Raw genomic sequence first — 16,687 nt, forward strand, 5'->3', positions numbered from 1 at the left:
TTTTGTTATAATCCTTGAATTTGAGTTATGCATACGGCTGTGGTCACAGTCATGCCTACTTTTTTGCTGACCTTTGCCATGTGAGCCATTTATTCTATTGGCAAATGCAAAGTAAACTGAGTTTCATGTATGAATAGTAATTTACTTAAAGCAATTCTCACACTTGAGCCAGACACAATAAGTTATGGATGAATTGTGCACTTATTACCTACTCGTTGAACACGAGTTAATTATTACCTGCGTACCTCAATCAAACTCAGCCATCCTTGGATGAAATTTTCCCACATCATTGACTCTGGAAACTTCATTAAAATTGATGGCCATTTTGGCAAATAAGGTCTCCTTTTAATAAGTGAGATTGTTTTGCAATGTTTTTGCAAATAATTCGCAACTATCTAGCAGATCCGTATGTATGCATGCATTGTATTCATCGTGACTACGAATTTCAGACGCTAAATATTTTTTATGCATGAATTTCTGTCCTGATCAAGTCATGTCATCGTCAAATTCCATGTTATTTTTAAGATAATTTGTTTTTCGTGGGTTCGTGTCTTACTGTAATTCGGCAAAATTATCTATCAACAAACGTCAACATGGTCAGTGGTTAATTCTTATTTTATTTCACCGTTTTTCTATTCTCTCTCTTGAGAAACGATTAAAATAGAAAGACGGGATTTTAACAATTGGGAAGAATGAAACCAAACCAGGTGATGTGAGCGATGATGATAAGACTGACTGAACTGATCAGTGAAACGGATCCCATCAGTTACACGGTAATTGCATAATTGCCCGCCTGTGTGTACGTAACCTCCGTTAACTTTAATTTCTTGTTGCATGAACCAAAATAATGGTCAGCCATTCTGAACCACTGCGATCCATCTATCTAACAATGGAGGTCTCCAAATTTAATCGATCTGCCAATGCTCAATGCTCAGTGTTTGGCATCCGAAGAGGAGAAAACGCGCAGTAAATTTGGAATGTGCCAGATTTGTCAACTTTTGGTCTCGTTTTCTCCTCGTTAGATATCTCGCAAATATCTGGGCTAAACTTGCCTATTGGGAGATCGTGTCTTATGCAAATTTCATATCAATTAAATTTGTGATCGATTATTGACACTAGTTTGATCAAAATCTGAGAGCATTCGCGGAGAGACTTCCATGGTGCGTGTACTGGTCTGGGAAAATCGGGTTTTTCTACTCTGTTTGAAAAGATGGTCTTGTGTCATCTATCAGATAACAATTAAAAAGCGGTATACACTTTTATTTGCAATTATTTATTCCTATACTTCTCCTCCTTATGTAGCATATCAACAAATCCTTGTCCTCGTCAAATACTTAGATATCTATGAGTACCAAGTTTTCTGAGTTTTATGGTCTATCCTTAAACATCATACGCAAATGTATATACGCAACATATAGAACTTATCAGTACAGTCAAGGTATCAGTTTTTTCCCCTCACTTGAAGATAGTTTGTTTTATTTGATGAGCAAACATGATGGATTTTCTCACCAGCAGGTTAGCAAGAATTACTTAAACCACCACAAAGAAAAATGTAGAAGATCCTGTTTTATTCCACAAATTCCCAGCCTCTCGCAGTGGGAGGGATACGAATTTATCTGCGAGTGGAAGTCCGGATTTCGCATCGGAAGTCGGTAAACGTCTTCTGAAATGGCCACTTTGGGTCTTTACTCCGAACAACCTCTCAAAACATAATCTGTCCAAAGGCAGCCTAATGACTCTTGTCAAATAAACGTAGCTTTTTTTCCCTCGTACTGGTCGGTAATCCGGAATACTTTTCTATGAGTATATATTTTGTTCAATCGTACATAACGTAATGATGGCTGGCGTCTTCACGAAATAGTTTTCAACATCTCACCGAAACCTGCTCGGCTTCTTTTATGACTTTCTGATAGTCTCAGGTCCCTTTGCACATGAGCCTCTCAACTTTTTAGCTCTAGTCTATAATTCAACAACAGTCAGTGTTTCGTTTCTTGGGGGTTTGCTACATTTCTTGCACTACAAAGAAACCATATATGAGCGATCTTGTATTTCTCTTCCATGCAAAGAAACGCAAGAAATGCGAGGTGCAAGAAACTGACAGAAAGTGCAAGAAATATGCGCCATCCAGCCACGCGCCGTATGAAGTATAGCGCGGGGCGTAATTTCTTGCGCCTTGCATTTCTTGCAGGTCAAAATATTTACCTGCAAGAAATCATTTTCTTCCCGTTATTTCTTGCAAGTGGTTACTTGCACCCACCCGAAACACTGACAACAATATGTCAATTGAATGTTGGTAAAAATGAGGGACGAGGACAACATATATTTTCTCAGGCGAAACTGACATGTAGCGTTTGACATCGATTAGTTTTGAAAATACGTTAGCCCCGTTTGATCAGGTTGAATAAGTATAAAATATTTGTGGGAGTTGGTTTGGTTCTTCTTATCGCAGATTGCTTGAATGAAGATCATTCGACCAAATCTTGTGATGCCAAACAAACTGTTTTTTTGGACAAGAGTCTCACGTTGACAATACATGAATACAGATACATGATCGCCGATTCGATTGTCTAGTTTTTACATATATTTGTATGATGCATCATGCTCACAACTCACAACGACTTATCATGAAAATCAGTGGCCGAGGAAGCGTGGGGACAGTGGTGGTGGTAAGGGCTGGACAGATACGTTTCGGTTCGTTTCGGAAATGTGTTTCACACATTTTTCGGTTTTCGAAAATACGATTTTATGCATATGAGGTTTTTATAGATAAAAAGAATCACAATAATTTTATTTTGAGGATGACGCTGATTTAATTAATCTAATTTGTTTTATGAAATATCTTGAAATATTATTAACCCTTAGCCGAGGAGAAACGGTAACTATGTTTGGCGTTGCTGCGGGGCGTTTCGTTGACCACAATTGTGATCATTCGGGAAGCCGAAAAATAATAAAAATTTTTCAAGTTCTAAATCTGGAAACTTCAAGCATATTGAGTTGCCTAGATTCGGGAGAATTTTTTTAAATGCTCAATTCGGGAGAACGGCAAAACGCGTCAGGTGAAAATGATTGCTGCGGGACAACGTCAATAAACGACATGTATTTAAAATAATGAATATCAACATTTAACAATTTGACATTGTAAAGCAAAATTCCTTAACTTATGAGAATTATGACGACCACAATATAACACTTTAAAATTTAACATTTAAGGTAACAAGAATTAAAAGTTTTGAACAGTGTGGTACAATTCAAAGCACGCAGTTGGACACAGAGCAACCTTACACTGCTTGCACTGGAAAACGGTCTCTTTCCGTGGTTTCTTAGTATTTGGGGGTCCGGCTTGTTGTTTATTGGCACAAACGTGACAAATACGTCCGCCATGCTGTCGAGACTTAGTTGATGGGTTGTATTCCAAAAAATGACGCTCCGTTAATCGGTTTGGTTGGCCAGAAGAACTTATTGCGCAAATAGCTTGTGTTGGTTGCATTGATCCAATGATTTGGCGAATTAGATTTAGCCGAAATGATAGAAATTTGGTCTTCGTGCCTGGGTGTATCGACTTGAAAATGACGAAGGAGTTGAATATACATAGATCCACCAAGTAAAAGAAAAGAGTTTTATACCATTTCATGGATTTGCGACGAATGTTGTAAAATTTCTTCATCATGTCACTGTAATCGGTTCCTCGAGCATATTTATTATAATCCAACACTGTTTTGGGCTTCATAACTATACCTCCGCCATAACGCTGCGGAACGGATACCATTGAATGGTCATGACTTGTGGAGATCATGGAGACAACCTTCTTATCCCTCCAGTATTCTGTCATTACTCCTTGACATGATTTAACGATTATTTCTCCTGGTTTCATTTTGTTCGGACCTCGTACTGGTGGTGGGTCAGTGTGCTTCCTATTCTTTCGAAGTGTTCCACATATGTAAGTTGTTCTCTCCAATAGATATTTCGCCAAATTGGGAGATGTGAAGTAATTGTCACAGTAGAGATGATGACCATTATTTAAATACGGTTCCAGTAATTTAAGGACTATTGCATCACCGTATCCAAACGTTCTGATATCCGGAAGAAGTCGATCATCCTTTCCAATATAGATCATGCTGAATAGTACAAATCCTGTTGTTTCGTCCACTATAGAGAAAATTTTGACTCCAAATCGCGACCTCTTACTTGGTATGTACTGCTTGAAGGACAATCTTCCTTTATAGAGCATGAGACTTTCATCGATTGATATGTTCTTGTGAGCCCGGAGAGTATTTTGAAAGTTCTGCATACAAAGGTCCCAAATCTTCCCCATTTTTTGCAATTTGTCTCCATTTGGCTGAGTATTATCCGAAAAGTGTAAATACTTCAATATTTCGAAGTAACGATCTTGCTTCATAATTCTCGTAATGATGGGATATTGTAGAAGTGGATCCCTAGACCAATATTGCTTCATTTCAGGAAGTCTAGTAACTCCCATCAGCATTAGCACAGCTATTAGTTTCAATAAGTCTTGCTCGTCAAGCTCTCTCCAGTTGCTCCATCGTCGTGTGCTGCAATCTCCAGTCTTGTCCGCATACGTGTTGGTTTGTTGGATCACTTCTTGCCTAATTTCTTTGGTAAATAGTTTGAGGAAGAGGTCCAGTTCCGTTTCTGTTCTTGAAAATGGAATTGTCCAACCGCTTATCGTGTCGTCAAAATCGGAAACATCTGCTTTAAAATTCGGATCAGTTTGCCATTGCCAAGGCGCAGTGCATCCCGTCAATCCAAATGGAGTACCGGCAGTGAGTGCTAGGTGTCAAAAATTTCAATATATTAATATGCAAACGGGAAAGTAGAATCAAAATTTCGTACCTGGTGACGCCAAGGCAGGGTCAGCAGATTCATCATCGTCCTCGCCAGGGTCACTTTCGTCGCTCGTGTCTTCATTTTGCAGGTCACTAATTGTGAATAGTGGACCTGAAAATTCGGATGTGATCTGTGAAGTTTGTTTGAATATGACGATTAGTGCATACTTACTATTTTCACAGTCTTCGTCACTGCTTACTGGATCTTCTTCAACATCTGCGAACATGTCCGGTGACCCCACTTGTTCTTCCGAATTGGCATCGCGATCCATCAGCATATTGTATAAGTAATTTTCGTTATTTGGATCCATTTTCCACAAATAAGGATGTTTGTGATGTGTGAATTCGTTTTGAATTTATTAATTTAAATTAATTTAATTAATTTACTAATTTATTTTAGTTTAATTTTTAGTGCCAACGTGTTTTGACGTTTCCCGAATCTGCTAAAAAAAATTTATCACGGAAATATCCGTTGTCCCGCATCTGACATGGAAACGTGAAAACGTGAAAAGCCGTTGACCCCGAAGGCAGACACTTTTTTTATTAACGGCTTTTCACGGCTTTCCGCATTAAAACAAAAACTCCAAAACGTTTTTAAACGGTCTCCCATGGCTAAGGGTTAAAACGGAGTTGTTATATTACAATAATGAATAATCGACAATTTAGTGAATGTTTCCCTATAAAATTATTATAGTTTTTGGTTTGGTATGATTCTACGGAGCACAGTGGTCGCGGAAGGGGTATGGACAGAGGGAAAATGTTCCCACGGTTGTCCAATGTCCCCATCATCCCCCCTTCCACCCTCTATTCTACTTAATGTTAATGTCCCCACGGCTTCCGCGGCCACTGATGAAAACTGCATTTTAGCATAAAAATAAGTGATCAACGAAAAAAACAGAACGCATTCACCCGTATCTTTGAGAAGAACACTGCAGTTTTGCTCCTCAACTACATATTTTTTTTTGCAACAGATCGTAACTAGCTATACGCAAATTTTTGTGGCCTGGCCAGCTAACATTATTAAGGAGCTCCTTCTACGCCTGCATGTCAGGACGTGTATTTGTACTTTATTTGTAGTACAACAAGCCATTCATGATTTCACTTAACAAATTTTGTCGTCGTCGTATGTACCAACAATTTGCAATTTTCCACTAGTTTGGAAAATTGAAATTAGTAGGCGGTGGTCTGGTCTCTCGGCTTTCTTTGATCTTTTTTTCAATTTAGCCTGCAATTTGAATTCATATTCAAATTGCATTGACTGTTTTGTTTTGCAAATGTATGATTGCGTTTGGCATTGAATTTTAAATCTGTAATTAGTCGGTGTTCTTACAGAATGGTAAAAAACCTTGATTTGCTTTTAGTGGAGCAGAACGAATCTTTGATCAACTGCTGCTGAATACCTTCACCAACTGCAAACTGCATGTACCTTGGGTCTACTTAATTATATGAATAATCATTAATTTCGCCGGTTTTCTTATAGATAATATAAAAATCCTTAATTTCACGTACAACTGAAAAAGGCGTGAATTAATTTGCTGTTAAAAAGCTGAAAGAGAAAATATTTCTAACCGATGATGGGGACAAAAGTTGTATGGAATTCAAAATGAATTCATTCAGCATCAAGTTATTACTGATATTATTCTTATGCAGTGTTTCGGGTGCAAGAAATAACGGAAAGAAAGTGATTTCTTGCAGCTAAATATTTTGACCTGCAAGAAATGCAAGACGCACAAAACTACGCTATAGGGCGCATATTTCTTGCACTTTTTCGCACCTCGAATTTCTTGCGTTTCTTACTTTGCAGTGCAAAAAATGTAACAAATCCGCAAGAAACGAAACACTGGGTGTAAGTATTTAGTAGTAAAAGTTGCTCAATTCAGTCAACAAAGTATATTTTTTCTTAACAGATTCTCTATTATTTATCATAATCAAAAGTATTCAGACTGAACTTATTTGTCATCCATGTTAGAAATTCCAAAATATAAAAGCCGATGTAATTGTAATTGACAGTAATTAAAATTTCACAACAAAATTAAGAAATTGAAACTCGTATTAATATTAAAATTCATTTAAAAATGCTGTAATTTTTCTTAATGAGCACCAAAAACGTGAATACATTCATAGATAAATACGTTACAAATAGTGCAGGAGCAATTAGCAATTAATTTTAATTGCTTCTGCTTATTGGATTCACTCTCGGGGTGACAATTGTCAATCGCCGATTGTTGAAATTAAATGAATGAAAGTAAAAGTTAAATATCTACGTTCTCGAGTGCAATGTCCAATTTAGAACGTGGTTTTAATGGGCACCCACTGCAATTGAATTCATTTCGTTAATAAATAGTCGGCTAATGGTGAAACCAAGATTCGCTTTCCTTCCAACGACAATTAAGAATTATTTATTCACAAGATGAACAAAAACACCGTCTTAATTAGCTCCTGAAGCCTGAAGCTGTAGAATTTTGTAGCATGCGTAATATTTTGATTATCTGTGATGTAATTGTATAATGATTACAGTATTTAAAATTTATGTATGTCAATTACGTATATTGTAATCAAATCTATATTGTACATTTACATATATTGATTAGCTTCAATATTCAATATTCGCCAATACATAATTGCAACATTTTCTTTAATTTTATTCATGAGATGAAGTTATCATATGACTCAATAACTCAAAAGAGTAAAAATCAGCACATTTGTCAGCTCTAGGATTTTACTTTAAAATTCAAATTTGTAGAGGAGGTTGTTGTCAATTTTGTAAAAATATACACTCCAGATTTCGACCATTTTAGAAGGAAGAGATTTCAAGTTAAGAAGCCTTTAGAAAAATTGGAACTTATCGAAACTAGCTTAAAAAACTCACCCCCATTCCATTAATCAACTTACTGACTATAAATTTGTCTCTCAAAATTTTAAAATAAATTCCCAGAGGCGAAAAATGATTAAAAATGTGTCGATTTTGATTCTTTCGATGAGTCATCGAGCCCTATTCAATTAGGTGAGAAGTTATGAAGATTATTTTTTGAAGGATCTCATCTCACTCAAGATGAAAATTTCTACTCGTGATTTCCTCTACATAAACAAATTCGTCACTTCAGATTTCAATTTCTACGCATAACAAGCAAGGCAGTGGGTCAACATATCAGGATCGACCGCATAAAATAAATAAATAAATACGTTTTGATGTCACCCTGCGGGGGGTCATTACTTGAAAAGGCGGATGCATCCATAAATCCTCACTAAATTGAAATACGGCTTATGTATTTCATTTCAATCACCATTATTCACGTGCAGCTTTTTAATAAATATTTCACGTCCACATCCACATTCACCAGTTTTAATAATAACATTGCCACCACCACCAAGAAATATCTTTTAAGCTCCTTTCGTCAATCCTTGAAAGTGACGAATCAATCATGTGTGAAGTTGGTGCATTGTTCATTGTATTGGAGCGATGAGAGATGATTCTTGTGTGCGAGATTGTCACGAAGAGAAGAACGGCGTCCTCGCCACAAGCCAACGCCAAATCAAGCTGTAATGGTATCCTTGCGCGTTGGTTACTTGGTGAACTATATACCACCAAGTTGTTCAATATTTTTTGGTACTACTGTTGAATTGACGATACAGAGACGAGTGAAATCTGAATATCAGCAGGCTTGAAATTTCAGAGGAAATATTCAAGTATGTAACTGGTATAAGCTCCTATTCATGTACTACAATTATTCCCAAATAATCAGACAAGTGAGATGAATAATTTCTTCACATCACAATTTCTCATCATGTCTGTTTTGCTGTCATCATCATGTCAGGCTAATCAAAAATCTCTTTCTCCACATTCAGGTTACTGTTCCTTATCCACTTACGTGTGTATCATAATCTTTTTATTACAGGACATTCAAGGGGACGAACAACACTTTAATACGATCACTTTAATTTTAGTCGTAAGCAAACCGAAAAACGAAATTCAACTTTGCGGCATTCAATTAGTGGCGATCTAAATCCACCATAAATAGAAAGGTACCGCTTACTCAGGGTGCGTCGGCACAATTTATAAATTTGCCCTTTTTTCTAACATGCCAATTTGCTTGGGTGCTTGCGATTCCTAAAAAAGTATCATTTGATGTCATAAATTGCCAAAAATTATTTGTGTATACATTACAATGACAAGATGGTAGAGTGAATAGTATCAAAAACTTTCAAAATCTGGAGTGCATATTTTTACAAAATTGGCAACAACTTGCTCTACAAATTTGTTTTACCAGAATTTCAAAATAAATTCCCAGAGTGGGGAAATGATTAAAAATGTGCTGATTTTGACGAGTTAGCATAGACGCTAACTCCCAATTTCAATACACTACATATGTACAAGGAAAATTGTAAACATCATTGCGGAAAGCAGAAACGAGTTCATCAAAACTCTTGAGGACTTTGGTGGAGAGAGACACGTTGATTATTTTTTTTTGCATTAGGTTTTTGAATTGAAGCCTGTGAGAACTAATTCCTTCCTTCGATATACAATATGTATGCAACAACAAAAACGCCACTTTTGTATGCCACAGAGTTCCATAAAAAACCAGAGGTAAGCGAACTAACCAAGTGACATGGTGCATAATCGTGACCAAAGGTGTTGTGAATTAAGTCTGTGCATTTGCACTCGTTTCCATCCATGACACTTCAAGTGACTTTCTTTTCACTCCAAATTCGATCCAATTGCGAATTGCCTAGCACAAACTTCTCGAGTCAAATTGCGAGTCATTACTCGATACAATTTATTTGGTGGGGCATTCTCTCATCATGCAGATTTTATCGTGAAGCGAGAGAATGGCTGAGGTGAAATTAATTTAAATCAAACCATAATTTAATTTGGAATTAAATCTTGATTTAAATTGCTTGCCCATAATTAACCCCGATTAAAGATTAACGAATTAGATTAACCCATCAATAAGTTCTTCAACCCGATAGGGTGATTATGACACGTTATTGTATACAAGTCGACACGTGGGTTGAAGAAATTGTACGCACTAAAATTATGCAGCTCAAAAAATGAAACCTATTTTGTAAGCGTATATTTTTACGTTGGACAAAGACCACACATAATAGGCTGAGGGTGGCTAAGCATATTCGAAAAATCGCTGAAATATGAATTTAATATTTACGAAAATAACGCCACAATATTTACGAAATATGTGCGAAAAAAAAACAAAAATATAAAATGTTTCCAAAATTAGTATTTCTGAATTTAATACTCTGGAGTTTATGTGGTCCAATTTCTCCGAGAAAAAATAATTTCATTTCATGTCATTGAAATATTTACAAAATATGTGTATTTTTGAAAAAATTCTAAAACATTTACATATTTTTCAAACAATGGAGGAAATGTGACTGAAAATTGAAGCTCACAACATTTTTGTTTTCAAGACTTTTAAAAAACTTAAGAATCCATGAATGTATGTAACTTTGCATGTGAGACTTCGTATTTGTCTTGCCGATTGTTATTATTTTGCAGGCAGAAGCTCCTATGTATAAGCGGAGAAGTGTGAAATTCGTCATTAAGACCGACTCCCAAACGTCAACTTGACCAACAAGAACTGCAGCAATGATCATCTTCTTATGTACAAAACGATTCACTCTCTGGCGTCGTAACTACAATGTGACAAGCACCAAGTAACAATATCGTCCGTGAAATAAGGAGATTTTTTACGACCAAGAAAAACACCACCGATCAACCACCTTCTACTTCTCCCCATTTTTTAGCCGAGGAGGAAAAAGGAACTCACATGAGCTGACTTTGACGAAGGAGCTTCCCACTTACAAAGTTGATGTGGGGCTGGCTCAGGCTGGGGCTGACATGATGATCATAAATGATAATGATGATGTTGGACATGATTAATGTCTCAGTTTAGTTTGTCAGGGCCCAGATCTCGACAATAATGTAGAAAGGAGATCATTAGTCATATCCATTAAATCTTCATTCCGAAAACACTCTTTTCGATGAAAATATCTCGAGAAATTGTATCAATTTTATACGCTTGTTCCTTCACGTATTTAGTGAAGAGTGCAGGGTTTCTTCGCTCTGGTTTTAACCATTGGCAAAAACGGGTTTTAATCAGTTTTGGACACCGAATTTTAGACGTCCAAAATAGAAAATGGGGAACAATGTTCTTCATTATTTTTCGATAATCATTGACGTACGTATATGTAATCTCCCATTAATTTTGAGCATTTTGGTGTGGAAGACGGCATGGTTTAAAAAATTTCTTACTTTCTCATAGGAAAACATGTTAAAACAAAAGCTGCTCCAAATTTCGTGGTATTGCACACCAACCAAAATGCTCAACATTAATGAGAGATTACATATCTGTGCATAAATTCGCAAAAAGGTCGTTAATAAAGAACTTGTACCATTTTGCTCCATTTTCCAAATTTGGACGCTTTTGGACATTTTGAACATTTCAAAATTATTTTGGAAAGTTTTGGACAAAAACGAAACCATACTGGATCTTCGCATGGGAGTCTGATCTCAAACTGAATTTATGTCACACTACAACTCCTACAAAAACAAATACCTGAGTCTCTTCCTAATTGGATGGGCAGGGTATTCTCATCCTCATTCCCATTCACATCTGAGATTTATTTTATTTGTGCCGTGTCATCTTCTTCCTCTCCCTGCTGCCAATCCAACATCTTAAGAAAATATCTCATCTCTCCTTTCATACCCACCGACCTGATGTACATACACAAACACACATAGTAGCTACCTGCCTGCCTGCTACATATTTAAATATGCACATTGTACTGCTGCTTCTTGAGCTAAATTGAAATGAAAAATTGAAATGTCTCCTCAAAGTAGTCGAGTGGCCTGGCTGGCTGTTTGAATATCTAGATCAGTTTCAACCATGTCGGTCCGTCGTCGAGAAATAGTCGTCTCTTGATGATTCGAAATTTAAAAGCACTTGTCTCCATATCCTCATCTTCTCGACGATATGATACGATATGCCCAAGTGTAGCATTATTGTGTGTCTCTTCCCTCCCTCTGCAACTTCGGTCGGAGGAGTGCTTCCCATGAAATCGCAAAATTGCCACTGAACAGAAATTCAAATGCGAAAAGAGACAATAAACAGTAATAACAATTTATTCTTTGTTCATCAACCTACTCCCTTCTTCTTCCCGTACTTCCCACCAGCAGTAGTAAATAGATGGCTGAATGAATGAATGCCTTGTAATTGCGTTTGAAGAGCAAAAATCCAAAATAAATGGGGATACGTATTTATACCAAAGACGATTTACCCAGTGGCTTGATCCAATCCAATCCACCAGTAGAGAAAAGGTAATTTCGGCTCATTCATTATTCACACGGAGGTAGGTGGGTGGAAATATGTAGGATTCGCGATGATGACGTGAATGAATGGAAACAATCTGTGCAATTTAATGTAGTTTAATCAGTGTTTCGTTTCTTGCGGGTTTGCGAAGTACATTTCTTGCAGTGCAAAACAAGCTAGGCAAGAAATGCGAGGTGCAAGAAACTGGGAGAAAGCGCAAGAAATGTGCGCCATCCAGCCACGTGAATGACGTCGTTTCTTGCGCCTTGCATTTCCTGCAGGTCAAAATATTTACCTGCAAGAAACCACTTTCTACCCGTTATTTCTTGCAAGTGGTTATTTCTGCCACCCGAAACACTGGGTTTGAATACGAGCTAGATGGAGTGTAATTGGAATATTCAATATCTGTTACAGATAAAAAAAAGTGGGCTGATACGGAAACCAGATAGAGAATTGAAATCATGATGCATATTCTTTCTTCCTAATGTCAATATCACGATCACCCACAGCTATTCGTAAATACATTTTCTCGGCTTTTGGGAGGTGTTAATCCGTTTATTGTGCAAGGTGTGGTGTGGTGTAGTCTTCATCAAGAGAAATTTCTTCGACTGCGCCAGTAAAATATTTTTCTTGTATACAAAGAAAAATTATTACAGGGGTGGGCAAGATACTTTATAGAAATAGAGTATTTTGAGGTCCGTGCTTCTCAGGGTTTGGCTTTCCAGGGCTGTTACACCCACAAAAAGACGGGAAATCTACGTGGGGAAGACAACAGTCATACCGAAAATATAGGTTTTGTGAAGAAATTAACCGTTACCGCAGTCAAAACAAATTGTTTTCACAATTACAAAATAAATAAAGTATTTTGACACCGGTAAAAAGTTATTTGTAAATTCTTCACAAAATCTTAGTTTTCGTAAGACTATTGTCTTCTCCGCGTAGATTCTCATCTTTTTGTGGGTGTAACACCCCTAGAAATCCAACCCCTGGGAAGAACGAAGCTCAAACTACTCTATAGTAATAATTTGCCCACCTCTGAACCTTAATATGAAAGAATACATACAATTTAACTTCATCCCGTAAAGCTTATTTTTTAAGTATTTACGATTTTAAGGATTTATTGTGTTGCAAACCAACCCAGATTTTTCTCTCTTAAAGGAGAAAGAAATAACAAGCTTATGTAGCTTACATAAATGAAACTTGGGCACAGATTAATTAAGAAGTTCTTCATAATTAAAAAGTTTACAACCAAAAAGGTAAAATCTTGTTCTGTTCGCCATCAAAGATTTGAAAGTCACTTCAACCAACGTCCAAAGTGCAATGTTCTGCTGCTGAATAAAATACATAAAACTCTGTCCCATGCTTCACATCACCGCAAAAAAGGACGCGGAGTGCACATATTAATCTCATTCCATTCTTTAATTGTATTATCCTTTCTTCTTCTCTGCATGCATGGCTTATGATTTTCGGCCAATGAAATTTGGGTCACTTAAGTTCAGAAAAGTTAAGTACTTTTTACACTTGCTTGGCAGCCGTCATCGTCGCCGTCATCTTTTTGGTGTCCTAAGCTAAACACTTGAAAATCACACATGTCTAAAATAATACATCCTCTTCAAATTTTAAATCGGGATGTTTTGGTTTCATGCTTTTCTTCTACAGTAGTTAGTAATTGCTAACTTCGTGATGATGACCGACTGTCCTGAGTGCGGCATGGTTTTCTCTGTACTTCCAAATTTGTCAGGTGACATGCGGAAGAAAAGCGGTAGCAAATAAGGCATTTACAAGCCACGGAATCAATTTTATGTTGTAATAACAATTGAAATTTGGCTCATTAAATGGTCATAATGATGCATGTGAAGGATCACATATATGCATCATCGCTCATCAGTTGTAGGACTCGTAAATAAATGGAAGCAGAAAGTAGATTTGTAGGCGATTAAGGATTTTTAATAATGTTTTTTTTGCTGTCTATTTGAATAACTAGGACGATAGGTTAAACCAAGAACTATGTAGCTGCTCTCTTCATTACGAGAATTACATGAGAATTTAAATTAAAATAGGATTGACACATTGTTTGTTAACAAAATCATTAAATGTGCCGTAATTTCGATAATAATTGAATTATACGGAGTTTTAGTGTAATCTATGTAATTTTAGTGTGATAAATTTCATTAAATTCCATTAGGTTAAATTCGTTATTATTAGACGTATGTACATGTCCAGAATTTGAGTATAAAAAAGTATTGTTTTGCTGCTCTCAATTTCTGACCCTGTTTGATAATCAGTCCTGATTATCAATTTTGTATAAATTTTGATTCGATTGCACAAACTCTGCAGGTCTCCACATCCCATATTTTATTTTAATCGTGGAGAAAATTGGATTTCACCTGTGATCCTTACGTCATACATATGCGAACTAAGTACGAATAGTAATTTATACCCTGACGAAACGAAACGAAATGAGTTCAAACACCTTTCCATTGTATCTTTCTTATTATGTATTCTGGAGATAATTATACTCGAGAGAAGTTAATCTTGCTTGATCATTTCGTATTTTCCAGATAAATGCAGACATTCTCGACAAAGAGACGAAAACGACTTGATCGTCCATCCACAATACCAGAGAATAAATTTAATGGCTCAATGCCTCCCTGTACTTGAACTTACTACTTCCTCTATCCTGAGAAAATTTTGCTGAAATTAGCAACAAGTCAGCTACATACATTCAACATTATGTTAATACGAGTGAGAAATTGCTATGTACTACAGACGTGAACAATTCCCATTTCCGTCTAGAAAAAAATTGAGACATTTTTCAATGGGCAAAATTACTTGGTCACTTTCGGAAGATAAATTGTTGGAGAAAAATGATAAAATTGCTGATTTCCTTCCTCTTTGGAAGACTAAAAGGACGAAAAATTGTCAAGGAATTTGGAATTTTTGTCGCTCGCTTGAGTAATGTTTATCGTGATTACTGCTTCTTGTATAAAAAAAAAGTAAGATTATAAACGTGAAAATATCCGGATTCCGGATATGCTCGTCCTGATGGAGGGGGGAGAGAGGATGTCCTCAAGTGGGGCAACGAGTATGAGTCAATCTGATTTTATCTCAGGAAGGTTAGGCCATAATAAAAGGTTGCAATACTGTATTACATATGCACATACGCCATTGTGCATCTCTGCTCGTTCCAGTCAGTGAGCATTTCAAAATCGTACTTACTGAGCATAATATTCATTGTATTTCAATGCCACATGTAGAATGTCATTCACATTAGGCGATGAAAATGATGAATATTGTCTGTCTACACATACAACATATTTAAGCTCATCCTCACTTGTTGTTGTTTTAAAGGGTAGTCCCCCTCTATGCACTGATTCGATACAATGCAAGCCTGATAAAAAACACGAATATTTTATAATTCATAGCACAGAGGTTTAGTGGAAAAGTTTGATTTTATATAAAGTCATACTCGAAAGCTTGATAATATGTTATCGAGCTTTTGAATGTTAATCTAGAATCTAGATTCACTCATTTTCAAGATTAAGAAAAGATGGAATATTTTTGGAAAACTTTACAGGAATATTTTACAGATCTTTTCTCGTCTTTAAACGCATTTGTATACAGTTTGGTTTCAGAAAGATAACAACAAATTTTGATCTCAGCAAGGTCTTGTTATCGTAAATCGTGTAAAACTCCTGAGCCATTGATCTCCGATGTTTATCGGGTTGTTTGATCGTCATGAATCATAAATTTTACAAGTGCGATAAAATTCACTTTTCAACAAACCATGGGTTGACTTTAAATAATCATTTGTCGTAGTTGCTTCTACACATTTTACTTTTATCGAAAAAACAAATCAGTTGAAAAATGTGATGCATTTTCTAAACGCAAGGATCCATTCATTAGGATCACGGCCTCTTAGAAACAATGCTATCAACAACGTCTAGTATTTAAGTAACCTTTGCTAAATTTCAGATAACATCATCATCATCAAATTTTTAAACTCTTGTGCGTACCGGAAAACAAATGATAGCAAAAGTTTCGTATCCACTTTCATCAACTGACTTTAATAAAAAAACACTTTTGTTTCAGTTATTTTTAATATGTTATCTAAATAAGCATAAAGTCTGAAGGAACTCGAGCAAGAGATAACTGTTATGTACGTTCTTTCATTGGTACATATATATATTGCACTGGCCTTAACGTAATTGTGTAATTGGGTTCATCAAAGAAAACAAGATTATAAGCATAAATTGCCCTCAAGGTTTTGACGTAATCTGTAATAAATAAAATATTCTGCACCTTCACTTAATCTTCAACCTTCACCTTTGTGCAAGTGAGTGATATCAACGGTGTCATCCATTTTATATACAATGGAGCGGATTCTCTCTGATTTTGATTAATATATTAATGTGCAAATCGATCAGAAATTTAGTTAATAAGACACGATCTCCCAATGCGCAGGTTTGGCAGAGATGTTTGCATCCGAAGAGGAGAAAATGCGCAGCAAAATTTGGA

At 36.3% G+C, this 16,687-nt stretch overlaps 2 protein-coding genes across 4 annotated transcripts in view; both read right to left on the reverse strand.

Annotated features, from left to right (window-relative positions):
- The window catches only part of LOC110852672 (cadherin-23-like), a 47,407-nt gene that overhangs the window by 24,027 nt on the left and 6,693 nt on the right, over positions 1 to 16,687 (reverse strand). The gene's annotated exons all lie outside the window — the stretch shown is intronic.
- LOC110852676 (piggyBac transposable element-derived protein 4-like) lies at positions 3,221 to 5,122 on the reverse strand. The gene is made up of 3 exons (XM_022100784.1): positions 5,017 to 5,122; positions 4,852 to 4,956; positions 3,221 to 4,788 (listed from the first exon to the last, which is right to left on the reverse strand). Exons 1-3 carry the CDS (start codon positions 5,120 to 5,122, stop codon positions 3,221 to 3,223), a joined length of 1,779 nt encoding a protein of 592 aa, XP_021956476.1.

This window comes from Folsomia candida, unplaced genomic scaffold (assembly GCF_002217175.1).
Source record: "Folsomia candida strain VU population unplaced genomic scaffold, ASM221717v1 Fcan01_Sc007, whole genome shotgun sequence".
Lineage (NCBI taxonomy): Eukaryota > Metazoa > Arthropoda > Collembola > Entomobryomorpha > Isotomidae > Folsomia > Folsomia candida.